The sequence below is a fragment of the Eublepharis macularius genome, chromosome 7 (assembly GCF_028583425.1).
Source record: "Eublepharis macularius isolate TG4126 chromosome 7, MPM_Emac_v1.0, whole genome shotgun sequence".
In the NCBI taxonomy this organism is placed as follows: domain Eukaryota; kingdom Metazoa; phylum Chordata; class Lepidosauria; order Squamata; family Eublepharidae; genus Eublepharis; species Eublepharis macularius.
Genome location: NC_072796.1, coordinates 65041133 through 65061619, shown reverse-complemented (window position 1 = coordinate 65061619; position 20487 = coordinate 65041133). Strand labels below are relative to the sequence as shown.

The 20487-nt window shown below is 41.6% G+C and overlaps 1 protein-coding gene across 1 annotated transcript in view; it reads right to left on the bottom strand.

Moving 5' to 3' along the window:
• Positions 1 to 20487, bottom strand: part of SPIRE1 (spire type actin nucleation factor 1) — a 116209-nt gene that overhangs the window by 68855 nt on the left and 26867 nt on the right. The window contains exon 3 of the mRNA XM_054985315.1: positions 9487 to 9717. Coding sequence (XP_054841290.1) covers positions 9487 to 9717 — 231 coding nt within the window. The remainder of the gene's footprint in view (positions 1 to 9486; positions 9718 to 20487) is intronic.

Sequence of the window (20487 nt, the reverse complement as noted above, 5' to 3'; positions counted from 1 at the left end):
CGGGCCCAATCCAGGCCAAAATGACCCAAAATGGCCGACAATTGCCATTTTGGGCCAGTTTCGGCCCGGATTGGGGCCGAAAAGACCGGGACCGCGTCGGTTCCGGGTGGGGGATGCTTCCCCCACCCGGCACCAACCCTATCCGGGCCATTTTGGCCCCAATCCAGGCTGAAACGGTCCAAAATGGCCAACAATGGAGAGGGAGAGACACAGCTGCTGTTGCCATTTTGATAGAGTGCATTGGAGCTTGAATTTTCTTTGTGTGTGGTGGGATAGGGATCTACCCCTTCAGGTTCCAGGGCTGCTGCCAGGCTCTGGGCCAAGCTATTATTTATTACTGGTACCTTTCCTTCTGCCTGCTCAGGTAGGGTTTCTGGGAGTGGAGCGGTAGGGATCTACCCCTTCAAGTTCCAGGGCTGCTGCCAGACTCTGGGGCCAAGCTATTATTTATTATTGGTACCTTTCCTGGTGCCTGCTCAGGTCAGATCTGGTGCCTGCTCAGATCTTGACCAAACTTGGATGATTACTGGAGGAGAGCCTGCTGGCTCCCACGAACATCCCACCACGATCATGTTCGTGAACAGGTCATGTTCATAAGTGTTCATGAGTCCCTGTTCATAGATGGCAATGAACAATGAACATCATGTTCGTTTTTTTTCTGTTCATGCCCATCTCTAGTTGTGACCAGAATCCTTCTGAGGTATAAGTTTAAATTTACATAAGGAGGAGCTGGATTGAAGGTCCATTGACAAAGGTATATAAAAATAACAGCAAATCATTACAAATGGCATTAATAATGAAAGAGAATTCAAGGCTGAAACAGACAATATGAAGCAAGCTGCAAAATAATTAGAGTTAGAGCTAACCAACTAGAAATTAAATATCCTCTGGTTCCAAACACTTAACAATAAAATCCAAAGTTCATTTATGCAGATACATGGGTTAAAAACATTTTGGATTTATAACAGGTGTACAACAACAACGAGTTCTGAAGAAACAAAGTAGGTCCTGTTGTTCGCAGATATGGTTCCACTGTCTCAAATATAGTCTCATTTGCTATGCAAGTCACTGTTACAGTTTTTCTGTCTCTAATCAGTAGAGCTAAATCTTTTAAGGACAACAAAGTCTGTGCTCAGGGATGAAGAGAAAGGATTGACTTGCTGATCCTGAAATCCAGATTCTTTGCTGTCTTATTCAATTTTCCTAGGTGGATTTAAAGCCATTATTATGCTGACAGTGAAACTGAAAAATGCCCTACGCTGCTTACTAAACTTACAAGCATTTAAGTTGGGGCAGCAAAGGTGTTTGCTCCAAGAGATGAACTCATAAACAGATCAGTTCAGCTTTGGAACAGATCACTCCAACCTGTCTGAATGCCAAAGGTTGTACTATCTAGTCCACCTCAGTAAGCAGAAACTACTTTAATCTTGTACACTTTGTTATAATGAAAGAGGCTGCAGGTGGTTGTGGTGATCTAAAGTAAAATATGAAAACAAAAGCCATGTAGTACTGTTTATTAAGACCAATCTAAATCACACAAAAACTACAACTGCTTATAAAATGCCATCAGCAATCACAGGATGGACTTGTGGCTGTCACTTGTATTTTGGTTCCTAGAGAAATGCTAATTCCAGCTCACAGTACTGCTAATTATTTACTCTCAGCAGGTATCTGCATGAAAAGAAAGAAGTGCAGAATTTATAGTTTATGTTGTACCAAATTTACAGTTTTTAGAAAATAACCATGAATACCCAATTTGCCAACTGAACAATTCAAAGCACAGAAGCCATTTTATAGTTTTAAAAGCAAAATTCCACATCAGCTGTTGGAGCTTTGGCAACGTAAGTTATACAATCAACCCTGATTTTATGGGCTGTTTTGGTTCTCTCAGCTTTTAGTGAAGAAAGTTTGCAATCTGCACAGACACACATGGGATCTGTGCGTACGCAGGCCTGCCAGAGATGTTTTAGAGATCCTAGAGAAGACCTGTGCCTAGCCTTTTTGTGCGCTTTTCACTCAGGCACAGCTATAAAAGGCTCCCTCCATCAATTCTCCAATCTTCCAGTGCAGAAGGAAAATAAGAATGCTCATGGTGGGGATGGAGAGAGGGAGGTGAGCCTGCACAGAAGTCCACTAGGTGTACAACAGTTACAGGTGAGTGCAAGCCTGTTTTCCTCATTGTGTCTTCTATGCAGCCCCACATGGGAAATTAGTCAGCTGCCTTAACCAGGAGGAGGGTGTGAAGCTCTTTAGCGGACTGCTTTGCCTACAGCTCTGGACTGTCTGGAGCCTACATCAATGGCATAAGGTTTGATGAGTGTAGATGGTGTTGACCAGGTGGCCCACCTTGCATACATCAACTAGTGATATGCCCAGTTTGAAGGCAAAGGAAGTGGATTGCACCCTTGTAGAGTGCGTTATTTGTAATGAACATGGTAGGCTGCATTTTTTGTAACAAGTCTTAATGAGCTATACTATCCATTTGGAAATAGTCTGAGCTGAGACCTTCTGACACATTTTGTTCCCTTTAAATGATATAAAAAGGTTATGGTCTGTCCAAAAAGCTGCTGTCCTATCTAAATAGAAGCACAAGGCACATTTAACATCTAGAATGTGCAAAAGTCTTTCTGCGTCATCCTGGGGTTCGGAAAAAAGACAAGTAGAACAATGTCCTGGTTTATGTGAAATGCAGAGACAACCTTTGGCAGAAAGGGGAGGCTTGGACTGAGAACTATGTTATCTGAGAACATCAAAATGCACTTCGGTACCTGCAGGAGAGGAACTTGTGAGAGGAAATTTGGTTAGTCTGTCTGGAGTGGGGACGGCAAGGCCTTGAATGGAGTCTGTGCCCATAAAAACCACCCTTTGTTGGGGAACTGGAAATGACTTTTCCAGATTGACCCTGAGGCCCAGCTGGTCCGGCATGTTCAGAACCAGAGATGTGCTGGGACAGTGATTCCCTGGTTTAGCCCACTAGAAGCCAATCATCGAGATAGGGGGAAATGGTACAACCCTTTTCTCTGACTTACCACTCTGCCCTGAGCTTCATAAAGATACAAGGGGCAGAGGAGAGACCGAAAGGAAGAACCTTGTATTGGTATTTTTTAGAGCCACACAGAAAGCAACGGAACTTTCTGAACTGATAGATGCAGAGAAGTTAGCCGTGTTAGTCTGTGGTAGCAAAATCAAAAAGAGTCCAGTAGCACCTTTAAGACTAACCAATTCTCTGTATCAGGCATCTGACGAAGAGAACTTGATTCTCGAAAGCTTATGCTAAAATAAAATTGGTTAGTCTTAAAGGTGCTACTGGACTCTTTGATTTTTCTGAACTGAGTAATTATTGGAACATGAAAATATGCTTCTTTTGAATTGACAGTAGGGAATGAAACTTGAACTTTCAACAGGGATAAAACATCTCTTAACATTTGGAACTTTTTGAACACTATGAATTTGTTTATGGAACAGAGGTCTAAAATGGGGTGAGAGTCCTCTGACTTTTTGTCTTTAATAAAATAATAGGAGAACACTCCATCTGTGCAACGGGATGGGACTTGTTCAATGGCTCCCTTTGTCAGCAATGTTTCTACTTCCTCTATGAGCAAGGTGGGAGGAGGCAGAGGGTTGATCAGAGGTGGAATGTATGCAAGGGTTGCCTTGAATACTAGGCAGTAGCCTTGGCTGACAATGGATAACACCCAAGCCTCCTGAATGATAGATTCCCAGGCCTAAAGAAGCAGTGCCAGAGGAAGCAGGTTGGGGTTTGGTGTCAACAACTCTGTTTCTTTGGACCATATTGATCCTTATGGGAACAAGAACTATCCTTTGACTTGTTTCTGAAATACCTCCTTTAAGGTTGAGCAGAGGTAGAGGATGAAGGCTGTTGAGGACCCCTGAAAGCTGCATGCAACAGTTGGGAACTGAATGAATGGTATCTGTTATAAGGGAGATACTGCCAAGGGGGTTATCTTTGCCTGAATGGATTTGGAGAGGTGTAATACCAAGGAAGCTAGCTGTCACCTTATCATCTTTGATCTTTTTCAGTGCCTCGTCTGTAGTGGACGAAAACAAGTCTGAACCTTCAAAGAGAAGGTCTTCTACCCTCTTCATATGGTGAAGGGATAGTGCTGTGGTTCTAAGCCATGCATGTCTATGAATGACTACAGCAGAGGACATAGCTCTGGATGAACAATCCCCAATATACCTGGCTCTGTGTTGTTTTGAGACCCTTATTGCTTTTCCTTGTAAGATCTTAGCTAGCCTTTGTTTGTCTTCTGGAATCAAGTTTAAGTCTGTCTTTCCTCATAGGAAAAGCTGGTAGTGGACCATAATGGCTTCATAATTGCCAATTTGAGAGGCTAATGCTGCCGAGGCACATACTTTTCTACTTAATATGTAAGTTTCTCTCCTTTATGTCAAGTTTCCTTCCTTCTTTATCAATCGGAGGCAAATGGCTCATGCTTTTCTGGGGGCCTTTTCCTTTCCTTTTCCATTCTGTAACAATGGAATTGGCCGGGGGATGAGTGAAGAGGAAACCTGACTCTTCTTGTTTGGTTTAATACATATTATCCAGTTTTTCTGATGTGGCTGGAGTCGAAGCTGATTTTGCCCATACATCCTTAGTCACATTTTCTACATAAGTGGAAACACCACAGGGCCAGTTCTTCTTCGTGCAGGACCTTGAAGACTGGATCCAAGCAATTTACGTCAATTTCTAAGGACCTCACAATTCAGTGTATAATCAGAGGTCTTCAAATGGCAAAACAGCAGAGTCCTCTGTAAGGAATTCTGGTGGAGATGGTTCCAATGCAAAATCAGAACCAACATGGGAGTTGTCATTGGATTATGTGGAAGGGAGCTTTAGAATGTCCATGGCAGGCCTACACATGTGCAGATCCCATGTGTGCCTACACAGAAGGTATGACAGTGAAACCTTCTAAGCTCACTGAAGTGTTCCTTGGCACTGGCATTTTGGAACGCCTGAATAAAAAGAGGTAAATACAAGGTGCTAAATAAATACAGTACAACTATCCATGACCACAAGGTAGTCATTCCACCTTCAACAGTTACCTGTTTTGGTTTATTTGCATCATACAACATAGTTATCTACACACAATAATCACATATTTCAAAGGTAAATAACAAGAAGGGTCAAAGCTCAGGTGTGAGGAGCTTCAGCCTTTCCTCCTACTCGCATGCTGCCTTGACTACATTCATAAGTAGATGATACTGAAATACTTAGATCAATGCATTATCTGTTCCAGGAACAGGAAGGAACACTGGAGACAGTACAGTATGGCAAGCATAGCCCGTGTGTATCTGGTGGTATACGTGCCCTACTGGAGCCAGCTAGAAGGAGGCTAAGGAGGCTAGAGTATAGCTGCGTATTGTCCAAGTGGCAGCTGTCCACAGGCATGCCACCAGTTGCTTACCACTACAGTATTTACAGTTGTACCAAATTGGTTAGAATGTATCATTAGTAATAAAGTTGTTAACAAAGCAGGACTGACAAAAGCAAAGAGATAAACAAAGAGATAAACAAAGCAAAACCAATCATTGTCAATTGCCACTACAGAGCAATGCTGCACAGTTTTACTAATTTGTTGTCAAACAATGAATGCATTTAGGATTTTAATCTGACTCAGATAAGCAGAGTTCTCTGTTAGGAGTTCGTAGGAAAGTGGAATGTGATGAAGGTGTGTAGGCTGAGGAACAACATTACATCAATGCTCCGCTCAAATTCCTAAGAGGACTATAATTCATTGGAATGATTGCAATGAGTTGTCAAAAAAACAGAACAGAACAAAAAATAAAGCCCTCTGTCACTTTAAAGGGCAGGCTCCCAACCACATAAAATCTCAAACCAGGAAGCAATTATTCTGCAGCAACCTCAGCCAGCAAAGGAGAAAGATCTGCTGATGGGGAATTATACATAAGTCTATAATACTTAGAGTTGCCAACCTCCAGGTGAGACCTGGGGATCTCCAAGAATTCTTGTTAAATGCGAGCTGGAAAGGTAGAATAACCAAAGTACAAAAGGGTTCATTCTATTAGGTTGTTTCCAGATACATAGGAGATGCACAAAAATCTTTTAAATGAACTTGCACTGTTCCCACAACTGCAGAAGAATGTTCTGTCCCCATGTGAATATATTGCCAGCAGTAACTGTGGTTAATCTTGCTGCGTTGCGGCAGGCCAAATATCAGTGTGGGGCACAGTTACGATTCTGTCTTTTAGGAGATGGGCAAAATTACAGACAAAACCAGGGCCGTGAAGTGAAAAATCAATGAATACACATTAAGAACACTCAAATTATCAAAAATATAGTTATAATGTGTATATACAAAATAATCCAAGTGCTAAAGTAATCAAGATGTGAGTATCACAACAACCATCCCAGTAAATACATCACGAAAGTGCTCACTGGCACAAAACAGTAAAGAAGGGGTGCATGCAGGCACCTCCTAAGAATTATACAACCTAAGGGCAGCAACACTCAATTACAACAATACAAGGGTGCACACTGGCACTTCCATTCAATTAGGCAGCCATGAAACGGTTTACAACGAATACCGTCCACAGCAAAAACATTTAAAGGGCGAAAATGTCCAATAACATCAAGCTGTAATTGAAGAAAAGAGGCTGTGAAGAGCTGAAGGGGTCCAACGCCAAGTCAGCAAATTCAGCCACCTCATCAGCCACAGGACGGGATTTGCCAGCATACGTAGTATTAGCCCGTTTCGTGAATGGATCACTTCTTCAGCAGGCACATGTAGTTAAATCCATGTGGAACAGTTTCGCATACTCTCTCAGTGAAGCCGCCAATTAGTCACAGACGCTGTGGCTGATGAGGTGGCTGAATTTGCTGACTTGGCGTTGGACCCCTTCAGCTCTTCACAGCCTCTTTTCTTCAATTGCAGCTTGATGTTATTGGACATTTTCGCCCTTTAAATGTTTTTGCTGTGGACGGTATTCGTTGTAAACCGTTTCATGGCTGCCTAATTGAATGGAAGTGCCAGTGTGCACCCTTGTATTGTTGTAATTGAGTGTTGCTGCCTTTAGGTTGTATAATTCTTAGGAGGTGCCTGCGTGCACCCCTTCTTTACTGTTTTGTGCCAGTGAGCACTTTTGTGATGTATTTACTGGGATGGTTGTTGTGATACTCACATCTTGATTACTTTAGTACTTGGATTATTTTGTATATACACATTATAACTATATTTTTGATAATCTGAGTGTTCTTAATGTGTATTCATTGAGTTTTCACTTCACAGCCCTGGTTTTGTCTGTAATTTTGCTTGTGCTTGCACTGGGGTGGTCCTTATTTTTGTTTTCTTTTAGGAGATGGGAGCAGGTCTGAAGAGATGTGCATCAGCGTACAAGACATAAATAGCAAAGTAGACTATTCTAAAAAATACAAAGGATCGTGAATGATAAAAATGTCCCTGAATGGAAGCGGGTTGCATTCCTTGTGTTTGTTGTCTTTTTACAAGAATTTTAAGGCGTTGGATAGAATGTGTCTTTGTTCTATTATGCATATGAAGTAATCAGCTACAATTGTGTCTGCTCTACTATTAGTTCACTGGCATTAATAACAGAAATTAACTCTTTAATCCTCTTGCTTATTTGCAGACTCTATGTTGCAACACACATAAAACATTTCTAATTATCCATCACATTGAACATTTTATTAATTGTTCAAAACATTATAAAGCGGGAGCATCTATGTTTTTTTTCTGCACTTGAAAGCCTAGTTTTGTTCAGAAGTGTAAATCCTTTATTCCTTATTGTGTTAATCATATGCATTTTAACAATATGCATGAATACAAAAGCTTTTTCACATCTGATAAACTAGGAGACAAACAATAAAAGAGTATTTAAAAGTTGGAGAAATTTTCTCCCTTCTCTCTGCTGTTAGAATTTAGATTAAAACCTCTCAGGGAGTTTTGCTGATGCTCATCCTAGTGTGATGTACATTGATGGCTCTACATAAATTATTTCTTCTAATACCAAAATTGATGGTAAGGCAATACCAAAATTGATGGCAACATAATGGAGTTACCCACACAGCAAACAAAGGTTTCTGTATACTATTATAGAGGCTCCCCCAGGCATGCAGAAAAACATTTAGTTTATAAATTAAAAAATACATCACCTTCCCACAAAAGTACCAAGATGAGCATGCTCATTGTTTTCTAGAAAACACAGGATGTTAAGACCAACTGAACATCAGTTAAACAGATAGGGGAAATGGAATTCAGTGCAGTGGCAAATTAGCTTGCTCAAGCCTTTAAAAGCTTACTTTATTCTAGAGCTAGAACATGGTGGGGGTGGGGGTGGTAGTCTAGGGGTGCCAGGTCCCCTTACTCTCCCAGCGGAAGTGGGGGACCTGGCATTTACCTTTGGAGTCTTCCAGGAGTTACATCATTGCACAGGCCCTGGGAGCGCTTCCATGCTTTGCATCAGGCCCCAAATGCCCTGGTGCAAAGCGCAGGAGTGCTCCCTGAGCCTGCACAATGATGTCACTCCTGCCAGGAGCATGCCCAGGAGGCCTGTTCTCCCACCTCTTCCCCCTGCCGACCAGGTTAGTGTCAGATGGCAGGGGGTGGGAGCGGGGGATCCCCTACTCCCAGTGGGGGACCTGGCAGCCCTATGGTAGTGCCAATGATATAACCCCTCTATCCAGCAATTCCTCCTGGCTGCCAAGTTGTAATAGTAATACTAAAGTGAGCTGTTAATCATTATTATTATAATAAAAGAAAGTTGGATTTTATGAAATGCATATATTAATTCCAACTATTGTAATATTCCAACTATTGTAATTGAGCCTGCTTGCAGGGAGGGCGGAATATAAATATGATAAAAGAATAAAAGAATAAAAGAATAATAAGAATAATAAAGGAATACCAGTGTATCAGGTATCAGATATTTCTATTAACCTCTTAAACCTTCTGTTCCGTTGCCCTTAAACTACCAGCATATTACATGTGGAAAATATGTTTACATACAGGGCTGCCAAGCCCACGATGGGGACAGGAGACATCCGGCCCCCAAGCCTTGTTGCCAGAAGAAAAATTAAAAAGAAAAATAAGGCCTTGTCTACTTACAAGAAGTTCTTATCATAGAGTCCTGGCAATTCTTACAGATACCCAAAAGTAACAAAGGGTAGTTCTAGGAAATGCTCTGTGGTAAAGTTCTTACCATGGTTTTCAGGAAGCTTTAGGAATCACCTTTAACTTCATGTAAGTAGACAAGCTTTATTTTTCTTTTTAATTTTTCTCCCAGGACACTGTCCCCCCACAGCCCTCCCACCAGTTGCCAGGCACTGGTACCATTTACATAATTCAAAACAGGCATGTGTTAAAGCCCACTTTTGTCTGTGTTGGATTGTGGTCAAAATGTGGACTATGATGCCAATATTGTACCCAAAGGTCCAGTACTTTAAGGAGGCTTTTAAATAATATCAGATAGAGAGACAAGTAACCATACCTTCATGACATCTCGATATGACTGTATAACTTCAACATCCTCTTTATCATTTTCATCCTCCATCCCTTCATCCAGAGCTTCATAGCCTTCATCTTTGCTCCCATCTGCTTCTACTGTATTAGTCATGTGATCAATAAGCTGTTCCAAGGGAGGGCTTAGCTCTCTCTCTTCGTTCTCTTTCAGGCCATAGTCCAGTGCTTTATAAATAATAATACCCAAGGATTCTATCACCTGAAAAAGAAAGATCATTTTTACATTAGATAAATAGAGACATAAACAGCCTTTGAATCCCATATTGATTTCTGTACTACTATTAACCAGCAAAAGTCATTCTCTGCTTTATCCACTGCACAAACTGTTACCAGAACTGCTTTTTATTATAAGGGGGAAATTAGCTTTAGCAGTCTGTAACTAAAATTAGCACGGATCTAACCTATGTTTACGGAGGTCCCGATTCCAGACACTCTAGTGACAAAGAGGCAGACTACAAATAGGTTCCAACACGTGTATTTTACTAGTAGTGTGGCGTAAGCCTGAACTTGCACAAACATACAAGAGAACACACAAGATCTAAGAAACACAGAGTAAGAAATGCAGAGACTTTCGCATTAGCAGGTTCCCAACGATGGTGGGGAATACTCACAATCCTGAAGCAAAGCAGAGACACAACAGCGAGGTGGCCCAATGCCAGCACTGGGACCACAGACGGACAGCGAGGGATTCTGGATAGGATGGCACGCGCACCATGCGGTCTGGGAGACCGGCTTAAATACCCCACGACGTACCCTGGGGCTGGTGCTGTACTTGGTGGTTCTCACAGATCAAAACAAAGGTTCTAATGGGTTACTGAATGGCTTGGATGGGCCACTTTGGTAATCTGATTGTGATAAGTGACACCTCAGGAAGAGGGGACAAAAGAGGGAGGGGGAAATCCGAGTGGGCTGAAAGGATGTTCCAGCAGACAGGGCTTGTCCTGATGTCATCAGCTCTGGAATGCAGAGGTTTCTTTGAGATGCATTCTCTAAGTGCTTGGAATGGTCGGCACTTAGTTCCTTCTCCGGGGCGGCTCCTAAGATATGCAGAGCGGGGCGAGGTACTCTCGCTGCGGACGTGGTGTGCCCGCTTCGCCGAAATGGCTTCTCAAAGCAGTCTTCTTCCCTGGGTCTTCTGGCTGCCTAAGAACATGGATGCCGGCTGGGCATAACTAGGGCTGGATAGCAGGCTGCCCGGTAGCGAGGGCAAGCTCGGTGACCGGCCCGCGGGAGGCTCCAGGCGGGAACTGACCAGGGAGCGCCTAGCCAGGCTCGCTGGAGGTTTCCCCGGCAGGCGCCCGGCTGCTAGCAGCAGCTTGGGCCCATATGAGGCAGGCTTCCATGGAGGCAGGGGGAACAGCACGTAAAACACAGTCCAAAGCAGGAATCAGGCACGGTCCGTGGTAGATGGTCATGCAGGCACGGGGCACACTTGTAATAAAGTCCAAACACACACTGGGAAGTCCAGATATAGGTCTGGGCAGGGCTGCCCAGGAAGAGAGTCCTTTGTGCAGTTAACCAAACATGGAGTCAGGGAACTACACAGTCTATTGCAGCAGCAGGGTAATTAACACGCAGGCAGGAAACTGACACGTGTACCAGAACACACACGTGCAGGGCAATCTTTGGTGCAGCAGTAAAACAGCAACGCAGGAAACTTTAACACAGTTCATGGCAGGCTTTAAAGCAGGAGAGGGGGCCTACTTGGCAACAAAGCAGGAGATATCATGAAACTGGGCAGAAATGGAAAAATCAGCACCAATGAGATTCAGTTGTTCAACTTATTCCCAATAAGTTTGTGCCTTGTGTCAGCAGTTTTGAAAACTCTAGAACTGAAACAAAGGGATGAGTGAGAGTGAGACTAGCAATCATGTACCTTTTGAACCACAAGATGCTATTACAAAGCTGAGCATCTTGAAATAATAAGAAATAAAATGTGCACAAAATTCCTGGGGAAACGCTGGATATATTAAACAAAGGAACTTATACTTTACAACAACAAGCAATATGGCTTTTATTTTGATCCCTTGATTTTATTTATTAAAATAAAAGATGACCTTTCTCCACTCATTGGGTGTACCTTATACAGACTTGTTGGGCACCTATAAAAAGGAAGAGACCAGAGAGGGCCCATTCATCAGGGGAAAGGAACAGATCTCAAGGCATGCAGAACATTCTGCTTTGTTAAGGAAAAACTCCCACCCACCCCTGCAAAACCAAACCCAGAGCAACATACATGCACGTTGTTGACAACCTTTGTCAGCAAACGTCAGTGAGTTTATAGCAGAAAAATTGAAGGGAAACAATCTGATGCATGCTTCCCTTCATCCAGGGGCTGAAATGCAAGAGGGAAGGATCTCTAAAGATGGGGTTTTTAAGGCACTCATCATCTAATCCCAATCATTCCACACTCTATATGCTGAAGCCCAAATGGGCAAGGAAGCAAGTTCATTCTCCATTGCGCTCTAATGCCATCACAAAGGCTTGCGTGCCCCAACTTCAGGGAATGAATGCTTGCTGCTTTTAGTCTCTAATCTCAAAAGATGCCACCTGCAGTGACTTCAGGATTGGAGGGAGAAGCAAGCTAATTTATAACTGTCTTCAGTCTCCAAAGCTATTATGGGAACCGGAGAAACACTACTGCAGTCCATATGGAAGTTGCATGGCTTTGAAAGGGGTTTTGAAAAGTCTCCATGGAATTATCTTTGTTGTTACAGCTTCTATATTTCACTTGGCTATTTCCCAGCTGGAGCATAGGGTGGCTGAGGCAGCAACTCATCCAGTTCCAATTGCAAGAGTCTGCAAAAGGCCCTGTGTTTGAAGCCAAGCAGCAGCAATTCCAGAGCTACAGCTAACATGGTGTAGTGGCTAGAATGATGGGCTAAGACCTGAGCCCTTCATGGGAGGGGGGGGGCAGGAACAGAAATCCAAAGTAAATAAATAAATAAAAAAATAAAGCGAGGTGGACAAGATTCAATTCCCTGCTCTGCCATGGAAGTTTGCTGAGTGACTTTCGGTGATTCATATACTTTCAGCCTAACCTACCTTATAGGTTGTTGTGAGGAAAAAATCGAGTAGAGGAGAATGATGTAAGCCATTCTGGGTCCCCATTGGGAAGAAAGACAAGGTATAAATCAAGTAAAATAAAATAAATAAATAAATAAATTCACAAAGCTGAACCCAGGGAGACTCCTCACACAACCTGAACTTGGAGTAAGTTGATCCTGGGTGAGAGGAAGCACGCTGAATGGGAATAGGGGTAATATGCACAGGTCTCCCCTTCTTGGAAACAGTACAGAATACTGTGATATGCAAACACTTGGGGAGACGTGACAGGGGAATCAGCAGTCTAGCAAACTGCTTTGCGGATTGGGTCCCTTATGTTTGTTTCTGTTGTGGTATCAATTCTGTTCATTTGGTGCCTCTTCTGGGCATATCTTTTGCCAATACGGCTTTACTTCGAAAGTGATAATTCCTTAAACATGTGCAATTTTGTATACACATAAAGAAAAAAAGATTTTTCTACAACACTAACAACTTTTGCAACCCACAAGAAACTGTTTTATCTTAATACAAATTTTCCCTCAGAGTATACTTTAAAAATACTGTTTTCCTTTCAGACTTTTTAAAACATAGAAATATTTATTATGCGTGCCATTCCCCCACATTTACAATATACAATACAGTATTGTCTGCCCTCTTCCTGAAGTTGTCCATTTAATAAAAATTTAACAAAAGTTGCAACGCATGGCTGTACTTGTAAACATTACTAAGACTGTTTTCAACCAAAATTCCTGCCACATTGGCCACTCTCCTCCTTTTCAGAATTAGTCATCCCTTGAGAAGTCTGAATTCCCAAGTAAGACAGAGTAAAAAAGACTCTTTTTCAACAAGTCCCGCAAGAGCAGATTCTATGATGCTGGTCATGAAACCCATTTACTTCAATGGAACTAGAACAGTGTCAGTCACTCCACTTGGGATTGCGCTATCAAGCAATTAAAAATTCTGACTCTCTCAGTTCCTGTGCTGTTTGAAAGCTCATAGTTGCTAAAAATTAACCAGAAAAAACAATGGGACCCTCACTGAACAAAGAGTGTCCCAAATCACTCTCTAATCCAGCTGTTATGGCTACTTCAAGAAAAGAATCCAGTGCATAACCATAAAAAGGAAGGACAGAGCATGTCCCTTTCTTAACCTGAGGTGAATGTTAAGTTTGTTCACAGATACCAATACAGCAACATCAGGAGTTAATGGATTCCTTTTCTCTCTGCATATTTCCCCCTTCAGCATACATTTCCTTTGCCATAAAGAAAATAATATCTTATGTAAATTAGAAGGAGTTGCTAGCTTTGCTGACTGCTGCTCTTCATTTTGAGGGGATCAGCTTAAGTCAGTTGAGTTCCTGACCAAATTTTTCCCTGCCCGAAGTTCCTTGTTGGAGCAGAGAAGGGGAGAAGACTGGTCAACAACTACACTGGCGCCAACCCAGTTTCAGCATGTATATGAGTTCAAAGTGTTTAAAAAGTCTGGATAAATTAGAGAAAGTCTTTGATATTTAAAACAGAAAACAAGCATGCAGGTGGGTGTATATATAAGAATCACACAAATGTTTCAAGTAGACAGGGAAAGAACTGGTATGCTACTGCTGATGAAATTACCTTCTTTATACTTAAAAAATGACTGTCCCTGAAATAATAGAGGTGAAAAGGGACTGACCACTTCAGAAACATCTCCTCAGTGAACTATTATTCTCCAGATCACAAAAATGAGAGGGAATACCTCAGCTCCCAGATTCTGCAAAAAAAAAGTTTGAATATATAATAATTCAATGTGTCTGGGAGGCAAGGCCCAGCTCCCCTGGTCTTGAGCCCCTGACCCCCACTAGACCCACCTCACAGAGCCAACAAGGGGTCCTGGGAGCTGGAGGACACCAATACAGCCGCACAACCGAACAACAAGGCTTCCTTGCAGGCTGAAGGATGGAAAAGAGGCTGCCGCCAAGCCAGCGGGCCACCAGGTGACTGGAGTCGGAAAAGGGAGTGGAAGGGAAGCTGCCGGCAGAGCCGTGCCAGTGGCACAGCCCACTGCAAGGCTGAAGAGCATCCTGGAGGACAAAGAAGACATTAAGGAGGCAGCCAGAACCGTCACCCTCCAGGTGAGGCTGGAGGGTGCTGCCCATGCTGGCCGCTCAGCCCTCCAGACAGCCCAGATGCCTGAGAGCAGCTCCCAAGCTGCAGGCACAGCAGCCCCAGCAGGGAGCGTTCAGACCACACCAGCCCCAGCCAAGAGAGCTCAGGCCACATGGGTCCAGCAACCGGGCTACACCCACTGGCAAGGGCCAGCCAGCACCACCCTGCAGGGCAGTGAGGGAACTCGGAGTAGGAGCCAAGGGCCGGCTAATGTCACAGTAGAGGTCAAGAGTTGCTGGCAAGCCTAGCCATCACGGAGAAGGGGCGGGGATTGCCCCAACAGGGCAAAGCCTGGGGAGAAGGCAAGAGTTGCCTCAAGAGGGGCTATATAAGGGCATAGATCAGGATGGCTGATAAAGAGTAGATGGGAGTGGACAGAGGCTGGAGAGTGCAAGAGAGAGAGTGAACAAAGCTGCGTGGCAAGCCACAGAGAGACAAGAGCAAGCCAACTGAGTCAACCCCATGGAGAAAGAGAGGGAAACCCCCCTCTTCCCTCTATTTCTGAGGCCAATCCTGTGCCATGCCCTGTGCATAGGCCATGCTGGAGGGCTGACCCCCCCCCAGGCTTTGACAACCCTCACGTGGAGTCTGACACAATGTCTATTGTCCAGGCAAAAAAAATCATAATTAGCTTCCTGTTAGTAATGTTTTAATTTATCCAATACCTTGTGCTAAAATTGTATTTGTGGGTATATTTGTTTATTTATTTATTTATTGTCCGTATTTCTCACTGAGATCCAAGGCGGATTACACAGTGCAAGTGTTTTTACTTGGGTCCAACAGACTGCGAATGTCTATAACATTATGTATCAGAAGACTTTACACATTCCTGAGATCATAATTTAGTTCAGCTGAAAATCAAAATAATTAATGTATAGGCAGCACTCTCTTTATTGTTTATTGGCACCTGGTTTTTCTTCAACATCCTTGAGAACAGTATGTGCAGATGGGGGTGGGGAGTTGTTTGAATTCTTCAAAATGAATAACTGTTAATCCTTCTGTTTAGAAAGTACTCATGTGAACTCCTTCAGCAAACTAAGCAAGCAAGCAAAGAGTTTTATTAGAAAAGAATAAACAATTTTCTATCTAGCTTTTATCTAGTCATGCTGTGAAACAACTGCTTATTTAATTATGGATAATAACTCCGTATTACTATGCTAGCACCGAGACAACCAGAAAGAGAAAATTTTTGAGAGAAATCATTCATGAGCACTGTTTACTATTGGGCATGTCTGTGCTCTAATAATTCCTGGAATCACTAAATTAGTCCAGTTTGAATACAAGAGGTCTACAGATCTGCCATAGTAGTAAACATTAGTTGATCAAAAGAAACAAATAACAACCAAATGGATTCATCCTGTTGTCCAGTATAGGGAATCTGCTTTGAATCATAAAAAGCAGAGGCGCTGGATTCACTAAAGTATTACATTTGGCCAAGGGAAGATAACCATTGCTGCCCATCATTCTTGTTTCACATAACTTCCTGACAAGACAATCAGGAGAACTGCTCTTACATATATATGGAGTGTGCCCAAAACTGATTTTACAGAACAATAGCTTTTGCTTTGTGAAGCAGCTTGGAATGACATCAGTGAAAGATTATGTTTGTAAGATTACTCATGAAACCAAACTGTTTTTTCAAGATGTGTCACATGCTGAGTTCTTGTACACTAGACACTTCAACGAAGTGTTAGTCTTGCAATTCACCAAGTAATTGTAGAATGGGAAAAGTGTTACATAATCTACCTTAGCAAATTCTGAGAGACTCCTCAATGTATCATAGAGAATAAAGCTAATAATGCCAGATCATATAGCTAAACATTTTAAGTCAGTGGAGTTCAAACTCATAAATCCACATGATTAATAAACTAGGGCGTGCCATGCAGCAACAAATCTGGACACTGGCATAATATCTGCCTGAGAACTACCCATTCAATTTAAGTAAAGCAGGTTGGTAGGTTTGTGGCTACGTGAACAAAACAGTCTTTCAATATATTCTGAAAGATGTGGAGCAGCAGTTGGGCTATAAACCCCTCCTCTTCTCCACTAAATGATGCACAGTATTTTAAGTCCAAATGTCTGTTACAAAGTTAGTTTTGCAGAAGTGAAAATGTAAAGAAAAAGAGAAACCAAGCACAGCATACGCAATCTCTTGTGCATACAACAGGCTTTTGCTGAACAGATATAAACAACAACAAAAGCTATAAACAGCACCCAACTTGTTAACATGTTCTACCTTTAAACGTCTTTTACAACCTCTTATTGAATATCACAACATTCCATAGTAGTATGAAAGCAGAAAAGAGAACCCCTTAATTTCAAAATCAAGTTCACATATATCTTAAAAGTAATTGGCAGAACCCAAAAAAGATGATAGAAAACTGTCCTTGAACAGAATTCTTCCTTGCCTAAACAAAACTCATATAAACGTACAAAGAACTAGTAACTGGATGGAAGGCTCCTTTCATTGAGTATTACATATATAGTAAGGAATAAAAAAAATAACCCTTTTAAATGAAATATCAATTAATTTGGACACAGCAAGACATGTCAAAACAAGTCAATTTCAAAGCTGCCTCTAGGGACTTAACGCTTTGATATTTTAAATATATGTGAATAATTCAAGTTCCTGAATTATAGAACAAAAACAGATTTCTGTTTCATATCACTACATCTTCAGTTATTTTTATGAGAATACAAGAAGCCATCCTCTATTGCATCAAGCTCAATAATATGTGATTCCATTTTTTGGTTGAAATGTTTGGGGGTATTATCAGATGGCTACTGGACTCTCTAAAGATGGCGTCATCCTTGGGATCTGCTCAGAACGCAACAACAAATGAAATGTACACATTCTGCTGTAAATCCAGATCTAAGAGCACCTCCAAGCTGCAAACTTTCTTCTTTAGGGGGACGAAGACCCCACTCCCAGCACCAGTAAGTCATTACTACATTATTATTACATTTTCCCATAGAGCTCTGCAAGACATGCATAGTTCTTCTACCTTCATTTCATCCTCACAATAACCCTGTGAGTTTGATTAGGATGAGAGGCCATGACTGGCCCAAGATCACCCAGTGAGCTAAATGTGGATCACCTTGGTCTGAAAAACCCGGAATTACTACTCAACATGAGCAATGTTGATTTTCAAGGAGATCCGTGCAAGCAGAAATTATGAGAACGGTGTCAAATGTGACATTTCAAATTTCTGTGAACTTTTACTTGTAGCTCATCATGTGATTTCCATCTTTTTATTCTGTTTGAAGCAGATATTTTAGTGGTCCAAAACTATTTTGCAGATTTGCTAGTAAAGTATTAAATTTTCATTTCTGCAATACTGGATGGACTCAAAGGGCACTCAAGGTGATGACAAAAAAGAAATGATGTGAAGAGCCATTAACTATTTTAAAAGCATAATCATGGATTTTAACCAGCAGGTATCTGTTCCCAGTATTAATCCAGTCTATCCCCAAGATCTCAGGAAAGATTTTAGTAAGTAAAGCAATCACAGTAAACATGTGCCTAGCAAACCAGACAGATGAATAATCTCCTTCCCATATGAAGCTGAAAGTGCAACACTTCATGATTGCTGAAGATAAGAAGCTCACTGTTCTAATTAAATCAAAGAATAATTGGAGTCATACTAAATAACACACACGCTTCATTACCTTTGTAGCTCTTCCAATTGGTTGCATACTATTAGAGAAGGTTCCATGTTAAAAGATTGCTGTTGCTGTGTTTCTAGCACTATATATTTTTGCAACCTTACTGCAATTGCCAGATCTTCATTAATCTAGGCACCCGGGTTACAGTATAGCACCAACTGCTTGCAAGTGGCCTGAAAGTAAAATTTTCTTAGACTTTGCTGAAGAAAATATTACATTCAGAAACAAAAGAGCAGGCTTCTAGTTTTTAACTAAGAAAACAAAGAACAGCTAGAAACTAAGAAAACAAAGAATTAAGAAAACAAAGCCAGACTAGAAAACTAATAAAAAGAACCCAATGTGTTGTTGATGAGTGACCTCCCCCTGCAAATCAAACACACAAATTGTTAGAAAAATTAATTAAGATCGTACTTGAAATAAGAGCACATGCATTTGTGTAGACTTTAGCAGCAGCATTTGCTCAGTATAACCATCCATGGCTGGTTGTCAAAGCATTTCTATGTTAAGAGTAAATACACCACAGGGACCTGGCAAAAAGTGCAACACTGAAGTACAAGCCTGAGGTACAAGTAGCCAATTGTGGTTAATGTACAATGACCAGATTATGAGATACAATCTCAGGTGGTCTACACCTGTTCTTTGGGATTTTGATCTGTCAAGCTCAGGTATCGCTTTGGCTGGCTGCAACTTGAATCCAACAGCATTAAGATAACTGCTGTTATACAGACAAGAGAATGCTCAATTCCCCTGTCTTCAACATCCTGACAATTCTAGTCTCTTTCACAAGAAAAATACAGTAAAAGTTATATCCTGTCGATGTCAAGCCTTCATTTTTTTCTCTTTTGTTTACTTTATTACACTATAAACAGAAGCCTCTTCTGATTTATTTTTAATATGCACAGATGAACATGGTTAATGTCTATGTAGGAAATAACTTTGCAGATTGCCAGTGTACCCCACATAAACATTCTGAACATACATAGTTTAATTTCAACACCGCATGTCCTTGCAACCCACGGTACATGCCCAGGAAATCTCCTGATTAGATTACTATATTGTACTCTGTGTAGTGCTGCCTTTGAAACTTGTGAGCTGTAGAAAGCATATTACACCTGTTCTCTAAATGGCACTGGCTGCCAAGTAGATTCCAGGTTACATTCAAGAAGCTGGTGATTACCGTTAAAGTCCTTCACAAATCTTCCCAGCACATTTGAGAATAATTTCTCTCTTACATGTTCCTTCCTACTCACTAAAATTCACAGTAGACAATTCTTTACTTGTTCTCTATAACAGGAGGTTGGCAAGCAATTCTCAGCTGACCTTTTCTATTGTTGCTTCCCCATTTATGGAACCATGACTTAATGTGATTCTATGTACCCTGACCTTGCCAGCTGCAGGATAGACGGATGGAAGGATGAGTTTGCAGGTGACTGATCTCTAATGTAGTACTGAAATTTGGCTCAACGAAGAATGTGGAGAACGGTGGTCACCAGGGTTCTCAGTATATCATCAGGGCAAACCTGATAGATGTTGGTCAGGAGTGTGTATGTGGAATGATCTCAATTGGTTGTGATACACCTTCCTTACTGGGAGCTCCCTACATCAGTCTCAGAACTTTAAGGATCTGTACCAAGTGCAAAGTCAACAAGACAGGATATAGATTTTGTCAGTGTGCTGTCCACTGTACTGCCTAATATTTTGTATTTCTTATAAATAAAATATATTCCATTAAGGTCATAACTTCACTGCAAGAAAACCTGGACATCCAACCACAATTCACTAACTGAGGTTAAAACACAATTTGTAGTTCTTATTACTGTAAGCGTTGTTCCTGATATGTTTGCTAAGGTCTGGGGCTGACATAATACTGCTCAAATGCTGAACCATGTTTTGAAGATTGAGAAGGGTTCGGTCTGCACTGGACCTATACATTAGGAGACTATTCAACTATAATAGGAACCTGACACACAGCTCCACCTATATTCATCACATTATGGTATTTTTTAAAACAGCTGATTATGTTCTTATAGTTAATTCAAGACTTTCCCACTGTTCTGCTGGACCAGTCATTAGCACTTTAAAGTCACATAGATGTTATTTAGCACTGTCACACA